Genomic DNA, 15,783 nt, shown 5'->3' with positions numbered 1-15,783 from the left:
ACCATTTGAATATAACTAGAACAATGCAGTGTAACCAACAAGCTTTAAATGATGATTCAATATTTGGGGTATATTGGGATTTGAATTTCTCGTTCCAAGGAAAGCACCGTCATGACATGTTGATCATCCGCGACCCAACCTCTGTCCGCATGTCATCTCCGAACGCGGCGCTGCCATCCAAGGTTTCACATCTTCATATGTGGGGATGTGGTTTGGGTGACAGGTATGGTGGATGCTGTCATCTGTAAATGCTTTTGATCCTTGCCTGAAATACTTAAGTATTGTCATGAGGAACTATGTTACATTACAGTGGACCCGACTTCGCTTTCTTGTATCTAGATGCGGGCCCGGCCTTTCAAGTCTTTCATTATATTACCACGGCTCTAAGATATGACACGTTATTCTCCAGTTTCATTCATCACTAACAAGTCCGTTTTCAGTAAACATGAAGACATGACGTCAAGCTATTTAATGTAATCCAACAACGAGCTGCGCGGAACAATGAGCGACAAAACAATTAATCAGATTAAAGTATCGAAGAAACATAATCACCCAATCATAGTGTAACATGTCGGTTGAACGATGTTGTAGTCACACAACCTTGGCCATGTTTCATGTTGAATCAAACAGGCGGTCATAAAAAGCGAACGGGCCTTTACCTGCAGCTACGGGGATTTCACTGTGCAGGTACCGCAGGTACCACAGCATCCTTGGAAAGCTCCTGCTCTTCACAGAGCTCCTTTGCATGCTGCATGAAAGACAGCAGTCGCTGGCGCCGGTAGTAAATGTTGGCGAAGTCGATATGGGCGCTTGCCTCTGCGTCATTCTGGCCAGTGATGAGAATGAGCATAAAGAATGTCTCGACGATGCTGGGAGGCACGTTTGAAATCAACTGTCCAGTGAGACTCCACTTCATCGCGCTTGAAGCGACAAGGCAACCAATGGTGAGGAAGAAGCCAGCAATAACCATGAAGAGATGGGAGCTGACGGCATCCATCCAGCGGGAGACGCGCTGGCTCAGAGACGGGCGCTTGGTGCTGCTAGTTGAAGGGATGGCCATTGACAGTCCTGCGAAGAGGCCCAAGTCTCCCTTCTCCACAATACGAATCTGGCGGTTGATGTACTGGTGCACCTTGCCTTGGATGTTGCGGAGGACGAAACTGTCGAACAGACCAACCAGCCCTGCATACGTGCCGATGAGCAGCCACCAGTTACTGTTGAAGTGAAAGACAGGTCCGACGGCTGCCCAGGTGATGATCACCAGCACAAGGAAGATCATGCCGACCAGGGTGCCGACGATGTCGGCGTAGTAAAAGATCACCACCTGCAGGAGGTTCTCCTTGGGAGGCAACATGACCTCCATCTCGTTCGGCAGGTCATCCTCGCTGAGGCGACGAAGCTCCTTCTCGAGGGTCGAATCGAGTCTGAAGATGGCGTCCAGGCAGGTGTTCGTATAGTCGGCATAGCATTCCCGCAGGCAGGCCAGGAACGCAAAGACCAGTACCATCAGCGCCGATGTCGCATCATTGATATAGAGTTGCCACCGGTTCGACCAGCTGCAATGCGGGCCAAAGCCCAGCCAGATGAAGATACAGACCCAGTAGAGACCGCCGCTGACAACATGTCCAAACGTCTTGGCCGAAACGATGATGCACCGGGCAAACAGACCCTGCGTGCGTAGTCCATGGTCTAGCGGTTTGAGAGACTCATTATTACACTTCTCGGCGACACGACGAATCCCTTCCGCTCCCAGCCTCTTCTTGACACTGGCGATCATGCGTTGATTGCTGTTGCACCGGGACTGAATTTCGACTATGGCCGCGCGCTGCTCGGAGTACTCGCGGAGCAGCTGGCGCATGAGGAACGAATCGAACACATAACATAAAATAGCTTGAACGTCGGAGATAGCAGCAACCCAGACGTCCGAGTTGCCGAAACGAATGCCCATCAAGGCCCACGTCAACAGGCCAGCGATGATGAACAGAAAGACCGGGGCCGACCCGGCCACCCGGACTGTCACATCGAGCCAGCGGTCCACCAGCCTTGGGCTCGCCTTGATCCTGTACCCGGAGACATCCTCAGGAGTCGTCACGATAGCGGCATCAACCTTGACATCCTTCCCACTAGCCACCCACTGTGTCTCCGCCGCCCCCTCAATCTCGCATCGAAAGACAGGCCTGAAGTATTTCATTGTAGTCGACCAAACAATCGCCGCTGGATGTTGGATCCAATACTGTGCAATTGCTCAAGGGTTCAGGCTCATTGACCCACAGGGTAATTAAGGTGGATGAGTTGCGTTTGCAGACTCGCGAGAGGATTGCAGCCCAGCCAACGTGCCTGGGATTGAGGAGACAACGGAGGCAAGAGAGTTCATAGAGCGAGTATCAGCCATTCAGAGTAAAAGACTAGACAGTTTGTGTCTTGGGATATTGCAGTTAGTAGGTGAGTGAAAGGGAGAGGAAGATGGGAGAGGAAGGGAAAAATAAATAAAATAAAAAAAGGCAGAGGAGAAAAAAAATATTCAATAAGCAGTGGTGCCATTAAATGCCGCATACTATAAGAGGAAGACTGACCAGGCACTGCAGCGGCATGACAGGCAGCGCCATTCTTTCCCCCCCACCATCACGTCTTGGTCTTGATACGCTTCGCTTCCTTCCTTGTGGGCCTTCTCTTTTTGGGGGGATTGACCAATGAAATGGAAGGAGGGGGAACTTTCACTGCTTGAAAAAGCTTGTGGGCGTGACCAGACCTCGCCAGAACCGCCCGCCAGAAACCCAACCCGTGCGTGAGTTTCCAATGTAAAAGACTTAAGGTGACAAAGAAGAGCACGACTTAAATAGGGCTCCCGTCCTCCTTGCCTTGGAAGTTAATTTCCTTCAGTTATCCTATAGGCTGAAATACTAATATCTTCAAGGAGAATTGTGGTTGAAACACTGGGACCGGAGCCTTGTTCAGCGGGAGGTTGATTAGCTTTGGACTCCGTGGCCAGGGTTTTCCGGCCTCTAGGAGAGCGAAGGAAAGATATTTCATTGGATTAAATATGGATAAGCATTTTCATCACTACCTTTAAAAAGGCGATCTTCTCCAAGTCCGTGATAGAACTCATCACTCTGGAATGCCTTCTTATCTGAGGTAAACTCACTTTGCAGTTTTGCCTAGGTATAGCTGTGAAGCCAGACTTTGTTATTAGGGATTTTTAAGAATACTATCCTAGTTACCTGTAATATATTAAAAATCAGCACTAGTTTACTAAATTTATTAATGTGCTTTTTTATAAGTCCCTCCGGATCATATATTCTATAGATCATGGCTGCATAGTAAACCTAGGTGCTCTATCTAAACTCCTATAGTATATTATATGTACCAGAGTCTGCAGTGGAGTTGAGAGTTTCATATGCTGATTTGTATAAGAAATGAACAAAGGTAGGGTAAAGAGAGTCTGTTCGCAACTTTGGGTAATCGCTCAGGTAACCCGCTGGGATAGAATAGTCTTTGCGTCCTATCTGAAGAACAACAACTGGACATTCGTACAGGCTACCATTACTAAAGAATCAGTGGGCCATTCAGTGATATGTGAAGCTTGACTGTGTCATTAGAACTTGGTGTTTGGGTTTCTTTTCCAAAAATCCTGATTGTAGACTGATAGTAGTAATAAAATAGCTCCAAGCAACAGTGATAGAAGAAAAGATTTATGGACATGGAGGGAAAATGCCTTGATTATTTATCTTTCTCCCAGCCCTGGGAAAGAGGGAGAATGCAAGAAGATTTACAAGTATGACTTATCCAACTCATAGCACAAGTCATGCTAATACCCAGCATGTAAGGATACCACTAATATATAGAAGGTTATATACGCCATATATAATTAATTATTTAGTTAAATTGTTATTATGAACAAAGTAAGTAAAAATGATTCTGTTAGTGAATTTTAGACAGCATGGTGGCAATGGTGTGCTGGCTGACATGATCAGGCTGCCAAGGAAGGCTTATTTTGACTCTAGAGATCACTGTGGTTCAATAGCCTGTCTTGCTGGTAAGTCTGTGGTACTAGTGCTATTTAGCGCCCGAGGGATATCTATTGGGCGAGGAATCCTGGCATGGCTGTGGAAGCTGATGAAAGCTTAGCACTGCAGTTACTCTTACTCTTCCTGCAGTGAATGATAGAACTTCATTAGCCTGTTATTCTAAAGGAAGTGGGACCGCTGCGGCAGCAGGGCAAGGATACATGTGTATTGGCAGCGCGGCTGTGCCTGATGTGAAAAGCTTCATTCTATTCCTTTATACTGGAAATTCCTTTATACTGCTGACCACCCACTAGCCGAGGCAGTGAGTAGCCAGGCCGCCACTAATATATCCAAACTACTGTATAATCTTCAATACTATACGTAAAATATCTGATTATAATCAACCTCGGCTATGACATCACCATACTGAAGCGGAAAGATTCATGACCCATCATGTCTTGGCATGGACAGATTGTTGCCCCGGCTTGCGAGCTCGATATGTTTTTTCTTACTTATATTCTTCGTTCTGTCGACTCAACTAATAGAATCAATCAATCAAGATGCTGTCCCTCAACACCCCTACCTATTCTCCCCCGTCAGGATACCAGATCACCGATCTCCCGAAACCCAAACTCAATTCCCCCGACGATGTCATCATCAAAGTCCACGCCGCCAGCATCAATCCCGTCGATGTGAAAAAGGCGGGTGGAATGCTTAAAATGGCGTTTAAAGATGAGTACGTACTGTCCTTTTACCCCTGAATTGATATAAATGGCTAATGGCCAGATTTCCGTATAAAATCGGATATGACTGCGCGGGTATCGTCTCGGAGATAGGGAGTGGTGTTACTCGGTTCAAGGTTGGAGATCAGGTTTATACGCGGCTACCTGAGGCTTCTAGAGGTATTTATACTTATATTCATTGTGTATGGGTTGCTAACTTGGATAGGATCGTGTAGCGAGTATGCTATGTGTCCTGAGCGGTTCATCGGGCTAAAACCGGCATCTCTATCTTTTGAAGACTCAGCGTCCATCCCACTCGCTGCCATGACTGCTCTTCAGGCATTGAGGAGATACGAGGGTGATTTGTCTGGGAAGTCGGTGTTTGTTCCTGCTGGGTGTATGTTCCTACTCTTTTATAGTGACTTTGCTAATTGTATACAGTAAGTGGAACGGGTCTCTTTGCCTGCCAACTCGCAAAGCACGTCTTCCACGCCGGCAAGGTCATTACCACCGTCTCTACAACTAAAGTACCTAAAATCAAAGAGCTTTTGGGCGATGGAACTGTCGATGAAAGTAAGTCATCCCTACTCATCAACTATCAATTCCGTCACTTACAGACCATCCAGTCATTGACTACACAAAAGCCGACCCAAAAGACAGCATCGAGAAAGGCTCTATCGACTTCCTCTTCGACACTGTCGGCGTCTCAATGGACTATCTGTGCCTGATGCGCCAGACAGGCTACATAATCTCCGTCTCGACAATGCCATCCGGCGACCAACTCCAGTCTTCCTCCTTGATGGATCTACCCAGTAAACCCACCCTTCCAATCGGAGCAAAATTCGGGCTGAATACGATGGATTGCGTGCGGAAACTCCGTGCGCGACGGTACGGCGTGACCTATTCGTATATGTTTCTCGAATCGAGTGGTGAGGATTTGGATAAGTTGAGGGGGTATGTTGAGGAGGGGAAGCTGAGGACTGTTGTTGGGACGGTTGCGAAATTTGGGGATGTTGAGGCTGTTAAGGATGCTTGTCAGGTTGTTTATAGTGGCAAGGGAGGGTTGGGGAAGACTGTTATCCAGGTTGTTGCTTAGTTTGGTGAATGAGGCTATTTGTAAGATTATTTTACTTAGTTATTAATTACATTGGACAAAAAGATCTGAACACAAACAGTTGAATATCCACTTGTATCATATTACAAAGCCCCAACCCTCCTCAGCTCACTCTCACTCCATTCCCACAGCCTCCTCCCCCACTCCTCACTATGCGCATATTTATTCCCAGCCTTATGATTACCAACAGGCACATAATACGCCCCATTCACCAAATCCCCCTTTTTCGCCCCAGCAGCAGCCCATAATTGATTGTGCGTACCCGCAGGGACACCCGTTCCGACTACACCCAGCGTCTTGGACATGACTCCTCCGAGGACAGAGGAACTGATGGAGTTGTAGAGATCCGTAAGGATAATACCCGGATGCACGGAGACGGAAGTGAGAGATGGATACCGACGAGCGAGTTCCGAGGCGAAGAGGATGTTCGCTGCCTTGGACGCGCCGTAGCGGGTGTTTGTGTTCACTTTTTTCAACTTGTTCTGATCGATGATCGTCTCAAAGGACGGGGCGAGATTATGTCCCACCGAGGACAAAGATACAACACGAACATCCGACTCCGGCTCTGCGGCCGTCTTTTCCAGAATCGGGAGAAGGAGCTTCGTGAGCAGAAAGTGGCCGGTATGGTTTGTTCCGAGCTGGATTTCGTGCCCGATCTCTGTTTCACCTGGCGGGAGGGCCATCACGCCTGCGTTGAGCATGAGAATGTCGAGACGGGAGGATTCGGCGGTGAATTTGGCGGCTGCATCTTGGATGGATTTGATGGATGTCAGGTCGAGGGGGAGCCAGGTTATGGGGACTTCATTTGATAATTTCGCCTTGAGACAGGTGATGGCCTTGTCTGCTTTTTCGGCGGAGCGGGCAGCGAGATAGATGTGCTTTGGGTTGTGTTTGCCGAGTTGGAGGATGGATTCTTCTCCGAGGCCGGCGTTTCCTGCGATGATTAGGACTGAGCAATACGATATTCTCCATGCGAACTCACCTCCGGTTACCAGAATGACCTTTCCGGATAGATCTGGTATATCCCGACTAGGCTCAAAACTCACTCCTCCAATATAATTACACGGATTCAAGTTTGCTGCGACGAAGGCGGCCATTTTTACTAGTCTGCTGTTCGATAGATCGTCCAATCTGGGAATTGACTTCATTTAAATAGCGTGCCAAACCCCGATCCCCATTTTTATCTGCCTAGTTACAGCATGATTGGCCGAGTCAACCTCGGAAGCAGATGATCGTCCATCGGCCCGAATGCATATGAAATCGGATGGATTGTTGGCCCGATGTGGATCAGTAGGCAATTATGGTTGGCGCTAATGCACCCCACGGAGGCTAAATATGCCGAGGTTGAGCCGGGGTATATATGGGTGTTGGATACTACATCCCAGTATTGTACAACAAAGGTATATTCATTTACTCATAGTGTGGTTGTACGGGTTTACCGCTGACCGTCCTGTGAAACTCGGCTTGTTATCCTCGGTGGCATGTGCTGGTGGCTGTTTTTTATTCTATTCATTCTAGAGTATTTCAATGATGATATGAAATCGTAGTATAACAGAGTGAAGGAAAATTATGTCATATTGATTCGTGCACTTGCACCATGTATAAAATATCTACAAGACAAACCCAAGGCATCACCGAGATAATCAACAGCAAAATGCCATACATGGGAGCCTTCGGTTGCTGCATATGCGGCAACATCCTAGAGTACGAGCACGAGATCATGTTTACACTCCGGGAAAGAGAAGAATGGGAGAACAAGACACCCCCAATTACATGCAGCACGACTGAGCTGGAGGGCATGTATTTCAACGTTCCTTGGGTATGGGCTACGTTGGTTCGAATGAGTAGGTCTTCTGACGAATTAGGGGGGCGTGGCTGACTGACTTGCTAGTCATCCCGACTGATAAGCACTACATGTACACTGCAGAGAATCAGCCAGCGCAAAACAGCTTCTTCCTATCAGGAGTCGGCCAGATGGGGTTCTGGAATAACGTCCGAGGGTCGCTAGAGCCACTGCCCATCACGGTCCCTCTAAGCCAGAATACAGTCATGATAGGCGGATATGATGGAGCATCTGATGGGGTAGCCTCGGCGTACTGGACTCGCATGTTATTCACCGAGGACGATGACCAGGATTTGCACTATACACCCCGCGGATACGTCCTCCACGAACGTTGCTGGTGGCTAGCCAAGAGACTCATAGGAGCGTCAGTTCTGGAGAGGAACCTGAATCTGTTTGCTGCTGTTCTGCATGATAGACGGGACGATATCCTGGCAAGTGGCTCCTTTGGGCCGTCGGAAGGATCGTTCTATGTACGGGAGATTATGACTGTGGGAGCCAAAAGATTTCTCAGGAACCCGCAAAGATATATGCGGAAGCACATGAATATACTCGAGGATCCCAGGTATTTCCATGGTCGTGATCCAGTGAATATTACGGAAATACGAGATCTGGTGGATGAAGCTAGGCGCCGGTTAATGATGCTACCAAAGGCAGCGCTAATCAGCGCTCCTATTGATGTGCAGTGTCTGATTGCAGACTGCATAGACAGCCAGCGTGATCTGAACAACATGCTAGTTGCGTTTCGATGGCAGCTACCGGATGCATATTGGCGTGGGCGGTTTCCAGAGGACATCATCTTTGAGTATGATGGTTTCAAAAATGAGCAGATAGATTGGCAGTATCTCAGTCGAGGGGTGGAGCAGCTGCTCAAGACTTGTCAGGGGCTGAGGAATCGACGGCGGATATTGAGATTGTTAGATGGTATTAAAAAGGCGTTTCTCAACTGGATACATACTAAAGTATAGAGCATGTATATATCGATAATACTGCTAAATATACCTATCAAGACAACGTCACCCGCGCAGCAAAAGGAGCCATCGCAGCTCTACTCTTCTCCCTCTCATCCATCCTCTGCCAATACGCCTCAACATTCAACCGTCCCGGCGACAGCACCCACGGCGCAACTTGATCAACCATCATCTTCATCAACCCATAAAAGTGAATATCAGCCGCAGAGAACCTCTCCCCACACAGAAAAGTCTTCCCCTCAAGCTGATCATCCAGCAGATTCAAGAACTGGTTAATGGCGACTTTCTGGCCAACGCGCGCCTCGGGGACGGGAGTCCGATTTCCCTTGTAGAAATCTATCGTGGTTGGATCGTTGCGGAACCATGCGATTAACGGCTGTGCGATTTCCAGATCCATTCGTCGGAGCCACATGCGTGTCTCTGCGCGTTCGAGAGGAGTGTTGCCAAAGAGTGACGTGCCGCCTTGGGCTATCTCGTCGAGATATTCGCAGATGGCGGTGATTTCGGTGAGAATGAAGTCATCGCCTATACGGAGGGCTGGGACTTCACCTCTGGGGTTGATTTTGCGGTATGCGAGGCGGCGGTTCTCGAGTTTCATGATGTCGATTTGCTGGACGTCGATGTCGAGGCCGCCTCGTTCGAGGATGAAGAGGCGGACCACGTAGGGGTTGGGGGCTGGGGCGTCGTAGAGCTTGAGGGCCATATTATCAGATTCACGATTCAGAGTTATGAATGGAACGAATTGCTAGATATATTAGATACATTCAAGTGGAAGTCAAGCTACTTATACTCAATCAAAGCAGAGTCGGGAATAGTGAATATCTCCGTTATGCATTGTATATTTAAGCATAATTACGGTGCTGACAGCTTGTGCCACAAATCGATGCATAAAGTCTAAAAACGGGGCATTATGTTCTTCAGGCCGGGTTTAAGACGGAGTTAGGCGGAGTCTCCTTGGATTGTGTAGCTGTACTATACCATCGCCGTATTCTTTTAATCTCTGTTACTGTATGTCGGTTATCATACATGATTTTATGTATAGTATTACTGGTCATTGGCAGTGGGTTTGATATATAAGGTTATTTATAACTAACGTCCATGACACCTAGGTTAGAACCTATAAACTAAAGTAGTGCTTAAAATATGATGCGTTTGAAATACAAGGTTACAACTATATAAGACCAAAAAAGTCAATACATGGTAGTGATATATTGTCCTGGCTGTCATCCGCAAGGCTGACTCCGCCTACAACAACCCCATCTCCTCCATCCACCCACCACACCACCAACAATCACCATGGAACAACCCTCCTCCTCTTCCTCTCCCCCTCCCTCCCCATCTTCATCCTCCCCCGAAACAGCCTTCATCTCAGGCCCCCTCGAAACTGGCTCCGACGCCTCCTACTTCCACACCCACTACGTCCCCCGCATCAACGAAGCCATCTCCCGCGGCGACCATTTTGTCATCGGCCCAACCCCCCACGGCGTCGACGCCAACGCCCTCGGCTACCTCCTCGCCTACCCCATTTCCCCATCCCGAATAACGATCTTCGTCACCCCCCTCGAGGACGAAATGTGGGGGGACCGATTCCGGAAACTAAACGTCAACCTGCACGTGCTGCAGGGTGATACGAATCCCACTGCGCGGGACCGCGACGCGGCCATGACGGCTGCTAGCTCGTATGATATTCTCCGGTGGAGGACGAGGAATGAGGCAAGGGCGTTCTATGGGGCGAGGTTTACGGAGGGGTTTGTTACGAATACGGAGCGGAATTGGAGGCGGAGGACGGGGATTAGTGAGGCGGTTGTTGTTCAGGGTGCGGAGGGGGAGATGGAGGTTGTTGGAGAGCAGAAGGCGAAGGCGCCGTGTTTGAGCTGATTCAGTTTGGCTTGGGTTTGTGTTACAGTGGATTGGCGTTTGGGGTTATCTACAGGATATCTGGGATATGCCTGTATGTCTTGGAAATGCTATTATGAGGTCATTATTTCCGTCATAATATCTTTATCAATAATATATCACGGACACAGTTCTGTCCTCTGTGTTCTCTGTTCATGTTCAAGACTATACTAAGTATGCCTGTACTTCATAGATACAATCCATCTATACAATCAGATCTAGACACCCAACCCCAACCCCCTATACACCCCCGCCTCAACATCCTGCCACAAATCAAACAACTGGTTATCGCCAAACGGCAACACCTGCACACATATCATCCCCGCAACTCCCTTCTCCCGATCACACCACCATCGCGGGTTAGGCAGACCAGACCACTGCCCTGTTCCCAGCGATCGACCTGTAGGACCGCCAGTGATGTTGAAAGTGAGACCCCATCCTTGGCGGTCTCCCGCGACAGTGGGATGGACACCCACGGCATTGGTTACCAACTCGGGGACTGCGTCTGGAAAATGCTTTTCGGCCAGTGGGGGGAGGTTGGAGATTTGGTCGCGGAACATTTCGTCGACGGTTTCTTTCTTCAGGAGTTGGGTGCCAGTCTTGGGGGATGTGCCGTTGTTGAGGAGGACGGTGAGGATTTCTGCATGTGATTAGTAGGTATAAAGTAGGAGTATTGATGGGCATACGGCAGTAATCCTGTGGTGTAGAGAAACATCCAGCACCACCGCTGTAAAAGTATGATTTGTCGCTCTTTGTCTCCTCTTGCAGGGCGCGCTTGAGCACATGTTCTCGGGCAGAGAGCTGGCCATCCGCAGCACGTTGATTCATGAATGTGAGATTGTTCTTCATTTCTGTAGTCGGAAGCATGGAGATATGCTTGAGGCCGAGGGGCTCGAAGATGTGTTGGTGGAAGTAATCATTCAATGATAGTCCAGTTACACGTTCAAGCAGGGCACCTGCCCAGTCGATGCCAATCTACACAGGTTAGACATGCATATGCATATACCAGGAGCGTATACTTACACCATACTCCCACGCCTCTCCCGGCTGGTGGATAAGTGGCTGCAGAAAGTCCTCGATAGACCCCGTAAACTCATCATAGCCAGGCTTCTTGTAATCCCGCAAAGCGTCACTGAAAAACGTGTACCCCAAACCAGCTACACTCGTCAGCTCATCCTCCCATTATAATTATGGATACCCACAGGTATGAGTAAGTAGCATCCTCAACGTAATCTCCCTCTTTTTCTCCACCAAGCTCCCATCCTTCTGCAACACCTTGGCATCCCTCAACTCGGGACAAAACTGATACACCTGCTCTGCATCATCCAGCGAAAGTCTCCCCTGCTCAACCAACTGCATACACGCAATGCCTGTAATCATCTTCGTGCATGACGCGATCCAAAACACCGAGTCCGTTTTCATCGCTTCAGAGCTGCCGTAGCCCCGCTGCCCCGCTGCATGGCTGACGAGTTCATTGCCATCTTTGCCGACTGCGACGAATGAGACTCCCGGGAGACCCTTTTCGGGATCGCTGCAGGCGGAAGCGATGCGGTTTTGGATGACTTCGATGGTTTCGGTGGGTAGGGTGGTCATTGTGTATGTTGTTACAGTGGGTTGGTGAATGGATGGACTGAGATGGGAATTGTGGTTTGTTTTTATTCCCCTCAGCTCAGCCGAGAACCCCGCAATTCCGATTCGGGTCAATGTAAGTTCCGTGCGGGGTTACTCCAAACATTCAACAGGCACAGGGGAATATATTTCTACAATTGGAATGTATATCACCAGAAAGGAACTGATTTGAATAATGATCATCACTGACTATTCAATTCACTTTAAACAAAGATTCGGTGGGTCACGTGATTTCCATTCCATCACTGGACAACAAAGGATTGCATATATATCAATGAGTATATGCAGTGACTAAGGTCAGAAATATTGTTAAGGGTGTTTAAATGGGTCTTATCTTACTACCTGTTTAATTGTTACGTCATGTTGGATTCTGTTGATAATATATAATCTACTAAAAAGGTTGACATAACCTGAATCCCAGCACGATTTCCCTACCAGGTAGTGGTGATAAAGGTGCAAATTTGTATTCTAGTAACCGGGCAGTGATCTAAAGTTATTTTAATTATATTCATATTGTATCCAACCATTCACTAGACAGATATGGCATCACCGACTAATAATCCAACCCGGCTGGGTATTCCTGACTAGGGTATTATAGACGCTTGGCAGGGCTTAGATTAAATCTCTATTCTATCGGACCCAGTGTAACATTGTCAGAAACAAACCAAATAGCATCATCTGTAATAATCTCCGCCAGTAAGCGATTAGGACCAAAGATAGCCGTAAGTGGTTGGAAGAAATCAGTTGTATTAAATAGAACGGTGTTCATTTGGACTGAAAGAAAAGATATCAGATCCTGGTCAGAAAGCAGTAGGGATTAACCCATTAGGGAAAGCTTATTGGCCTAGTGGATGTCGTGATATCGACTATGGTGACTGTCCAATCAGATATTGGCCTGGTTAATATAGGGAAAATGCAGATAAGACAGTGATCATCAGGGTTACATTGCACATCATTCTGGGTGAATATGGGCCATTCTATCTAATATATAACCTCTTACCTTTGGCATATCATGGATACCCAGGCAACTGTCATACACCATGTGTACGTATACCCAACCTCATACTTTCCAGACTAACATCCATCTCCAGCTTCCACAGAAAAGAATATCGTCGAAGATGTCATCACCAGCAATGATGAAACCCCATTCGACACCGAAGGGCAAGGCCAGAAAGTGACAGATGAAGAATATCCAGAGCCCAGCGAAGAAGAAACAGACACCCTCCGCAAAGTCGCCGGCACCCTTCCTCTCGTTTCCTTCTCGTTGTGTCTAGTCGAATTTGCCGAGAGAGCTTCATACTTTGGTGCTCAGACTGTGTTTTCGAATTTCATCGAGTTTGGTCTTCCCAAGGGTATATCTCTATCTCTATCTATCTGTATATGATAGTAACAACTGTATAGGCGGCAATGGCTCTGGTGCTCCTCCCCGCGGAACACAACAAACAGCTGGAGCGCTGGGAATGGGTCTGCAGGCTAGCTCTGGTCTGGTGCTGCTATTCGCATTCTTGGCCTATATTATCCCTCTTTTTGGTGGATGGTGAGTCTATCTTACGTGTTTACAGTATGCATATTAATCTGCTAGGTGGGCTGACGTGCATGTTGGTCGATACAAAGCCATCTGCATTGGCGTGTTGATCTGTGGCATTGCCCATATCATCCAAGTCGTCGGGGCCATTCCATCTGTTCTCAAACGAGGGACGTCGAATTCTGCTCCTCCATTTATCATCGGATTGTTGCTGTTGGCTTTGGGAGCTGGTATCTTCAAGCCGAATATCGCCCCGACTATTTTGGACCAGCATCGCTGCAAGAAGCCGTATACGAAAGTGCTCAAGACCGGGGAAAAGGTCATTATTGACCCTGAATTGACGTCGAGTCGGACAATGCTGATTTATTATGGGTTTATCAATGTCGGTGCGTTTTATATGCTGGCCACGACGTATGCGGAAAAGTATGTCGGATACTGGCTTTCGTTCTTGCTGGCTGGTGCAATTTACTTTCTCCTTCCTGTTCTGTTGGCGTTGGTTTATAAGAAGACGTACAAAGTGCCGCCTAGTGGGACATCAGACCTGAGCAAGGCAGTCAAGATTATCTCGATGGCGCTGAAGCGGAATAAGTTTCGTGTTTGGAAAAAGGGGTTCTTTGATGCTGCCAGGCCGAGTGTGTTGGCTGCTGAGGGTATCCAAGTCGAATGGACTGACAGGATGGTTGACGATGTTCGTCGGACTCTAGGTATGTCTCTTCTTCCCCTTCATCATCATCATCTAATATAGATAGTGGCCACCGAGCTCTTCTTCTACTTCCCCATCTACAACATCAACGATGGCGGCATCGGCTCCGTCCTCACCAACCAAGGCGCCTCGATGACCACCAACGGCGCCCCCAACGACCTCTTGAACAACTTCAACGCCCTCACCATCATCGTCGCCACCCCCCTCCTCAGCCACGTCCTGTACCCCCTCCTTCTCCGCTTCAACATCAAATTCGGCCGCATCTCCCGCATCACCTTTGGCTTCTTCCTCGCCACCATCTCCAGCATCGTCGGCGCTATCGTCCAATGGCGCGTCTACAAAACCTCCCCATGCGGGTACTACGCCTCCGACTGCGCGGCCGGCGTCAGCCCCATCACGATCTGGTGGCAGCTCCCGAACGTGATTCTAGGTGCGCTATCGGAGCTGTTCTGTAACGTGACGGTGTATGAGATGGCGTATGCGCGATCGCCGCCGACGATGCGTGGGTTCGTCATGGCTGTCTTTCTCTTCACCACGGCGTTGTCGAGTGCGCTAGGTGAGATTTTGATTCCGGTTACTAAGGATCCGTATTTGATTTGGATTTGGGGGGCGCCGGCTGTTGCGTTGGCAGTGCAGTCGGTGTTGTTTTGGTGGAGGTTCCGGGCGTTGAATCATGATGAGTTTATGGTGTAGCTGGTTATTACTGGGGTCAGTGCTCTCGCGCTGAGGTCAGAGGTGGATGAGATTGTGATCGAGAAAGGTGGAATACTGCTATTGGTACACAGAACATGACGGCTTTTATACACAATTAGTTGTTTTCTGAGGTGATAAGAGTGAGCAGCCATTTCCAATTAAATGGCTTTATTATCTGGTTAATTCTTTTATCTGCGCTTCTACCTTTTCCTTCTCATTTTCCTTCCCACTCTCAGTTTTAATATACTACTCTAATACCAATCATGTGGTGGATGGCAAAGTTGAGCAAAAACTTGAGCAAAAACACAGTAATAAGGACGATAAAAAGCATTAATCTTATGGGCAGTATTCATATCGTTGGTAGCGATACAAAACTCTACGAATTGAAGCAATTCATGGTTAAGAATCGCTGTAAACCGTGGAATGGTTGAATATTGATGAACCCAGCGGATATTCGATATTCCAACCTGATAATAGCAATCATCAACACTAACTGAGTGCAACTTTCAACTGGGATCTCCTATGGACCTCACAGAAGATCTGCTCCACACATTTGAACTCAGACATGGTATCTGCGGAATTATCTTGATGTCCAAAAACATCACTGCCTTTGTTCTAGCAGCCTCATCAGATTCAAATTACAGAATTCCATGGAAACATCGGGCGGATAAACGAACTGGCAGAAC

At 48.0% G+C, this 15,783-nt stretch overlaps 8 protein-coding genes across 8 annotated transcripts; 4 read left to right on the top strand and 4 right to left on the bottom strand.

The window, feature by feature from the left end:
- Positions 1-391: 391 nt before the first annotated feature.
- ASPWEDRAFT_40578 (uncharacterized protein) lies at positions 392-2,643 on the bottom strand. Its single transcript, XM_040835356.1, has one exon. It carries the CDS (start codon positions 2,189-2,191, stop codon positions 677-679), a length of 1,515 nt encoding a protein of 504 aa, XP_040689056.1. The 5' UTR covers positions 2,192-2,643; the 3' UTR covers positions 392-676.
- Positions 2,644-4,564: 1,921 nt separating this feature from the next.
- Positions 4,565-5,822, top strand: ASPWEDRAFT_110474 (NADP-dependent oxidoreductase; the record flags this gene model as incomplete). The annotated part of the gene is made up of 5 exons (XM_040828179.1): positions 4,565-4,740; positions 4,791-4,906; positions 4,953-5,123; positions 5,168-5,299; positions 5,353-5,822. 5 exons carry the CDS (start codon positions 4,565-4,567, stop codon positions 5,820-5,822), a joined length of 1,065 nt encoding a protein of 354 aa, XP_040689055.1.
- A 101-nt stretch (positions 5,823-5,923) lies between these two features.
- Positions 5,924-6,937, bottom strand: ASPWEDRAFT_111966 (uncharacterized protein; the record flags this gene model as incomplete). Its single annotated transcript, XM_040828289.1, has 2 exons — positions 5,924-6,774; positions 6,823-6,937. The coding sequence occupies 2 exons, from the start codon at positions 6,935-6,937 to the stop codon at positions 5,924-5,926; spliced, it is 966 nt and encodes a 321-aa protein (XP_040689054.1).
- A 557-nt stretch (positions 6,938-7,494) lies between these two features.
- On the top strand, positions 7,495-8,648 carry ASPWEDRAFT_172188 (uncharacterized protein; the record flags this gene model as incomplete). The annotated part of the gene is made up of 2 exons (XM_040830907.1): positions 7,495-7,684; positions 7,732-8,648. The coding sequence occupies 2 exons, from the start codon at positions 7,495-7,497 to the stop codon at positions 8,646-8,648; spliced, it is 1,107 nt and encodes a 368-aa protein (XP_040689053.1).
- A 37-nt stretch (positions 8,649-8,685) lies between these two features.
- On the bottom strand, positions 8,686-9,354 carry ASPWEDRAFT_172187 (glutathione S-transferase family protein; the record flags this gene model as incomplete). The annotated part of the gene is made up of 1 exon (XM_040830906.1): positions 8,686-9,354. One exon carries the CDS (start codon positions 9,352-9,354, stop codon positions 8,686-8,688), a length of 669 nt encoding a protein of 222 aa, XP_040689052.1.
- A 567-nt stretch (positions 9,355-9,921) lies between these two features.
- On the top strand, positions 9,922-10,445 carry ASPWEDRAFT_133365 (uncharacterized protein; the record flags this gene model as incomplete). Its single annotated transcript, XM_040829303.1, has 1 exon — positions 9,922-10,445. A coding segment is annotated over exon 1 (498 nt), but the record flags the coding sequence as incomplete, so codon positions are not given.
- A 191-nt stretch (positions 10,446-10,636) lies between these two features.
- On the bottom strand, positions 10,637-12,183 carry ASPWEDRAFT_40575 (serine hydrolase domain-containing protein). The gene is made up of 4 exons (XM_040835355.1): positions 11,750-12,183; positions 11,571-11,704; positions 11,234-11,522; positions 10,637-11,187 (listed from the first exon to the last, which is right to left on the bottom strand). Exons 1-4 carry the CDS (start codon positions 12,138-12,140, stop codon positions 10,766-10,768), a joined length of 1,236 nt encoding a protein of 411 aa, XP_040689050.1. The 5' UTR covers positions 12,141-12,183; the 3' UTR covers positions 10,637-10,765.
- A 1,033-nt stretch (positions 12,184-13,216) lies between these two features.
- On the top strand, positions 13,217-15,097 carry ASPWEDRAFT_28013 (putative MFS peptide transporter; the record flags this gene model as incomplete). The annotated part of the gene is made up of 5 exons (XM_040833079.1): positions 13,217-13,220; positions 13,268-13,528; positions 13,578-13,713; positions 13,759-14,405; positions 14,451-15,097. 5 exons carry the CDS (start codon positions 13,217-13,219, stop codon positions 15,095-15,097), a joined length of 1,695 nt encoding a protein of 564 aa, XP_040689049.1.
- Between the last annotated feature and the right edge of the window lie 686 nt (positions 15,098-15,783).

This window comes from Aspergillus wentii (assembly GCF_001890725.1).
Source record: "Aspergillus wentii DTO 134E9 unplaced genomic scaffold ASPWEscaffold_4, whole genome shotgun sequence".
NCBI lineage: Eukaryota > Fungi > Ascomycota > Eurotiomycetes > Eurotiales > Aspergillaceae > Aspergillus > Aspergillus wentii.
This window is presented reverse-complemented; position numbering and strand designations above follow the sequence as displayed.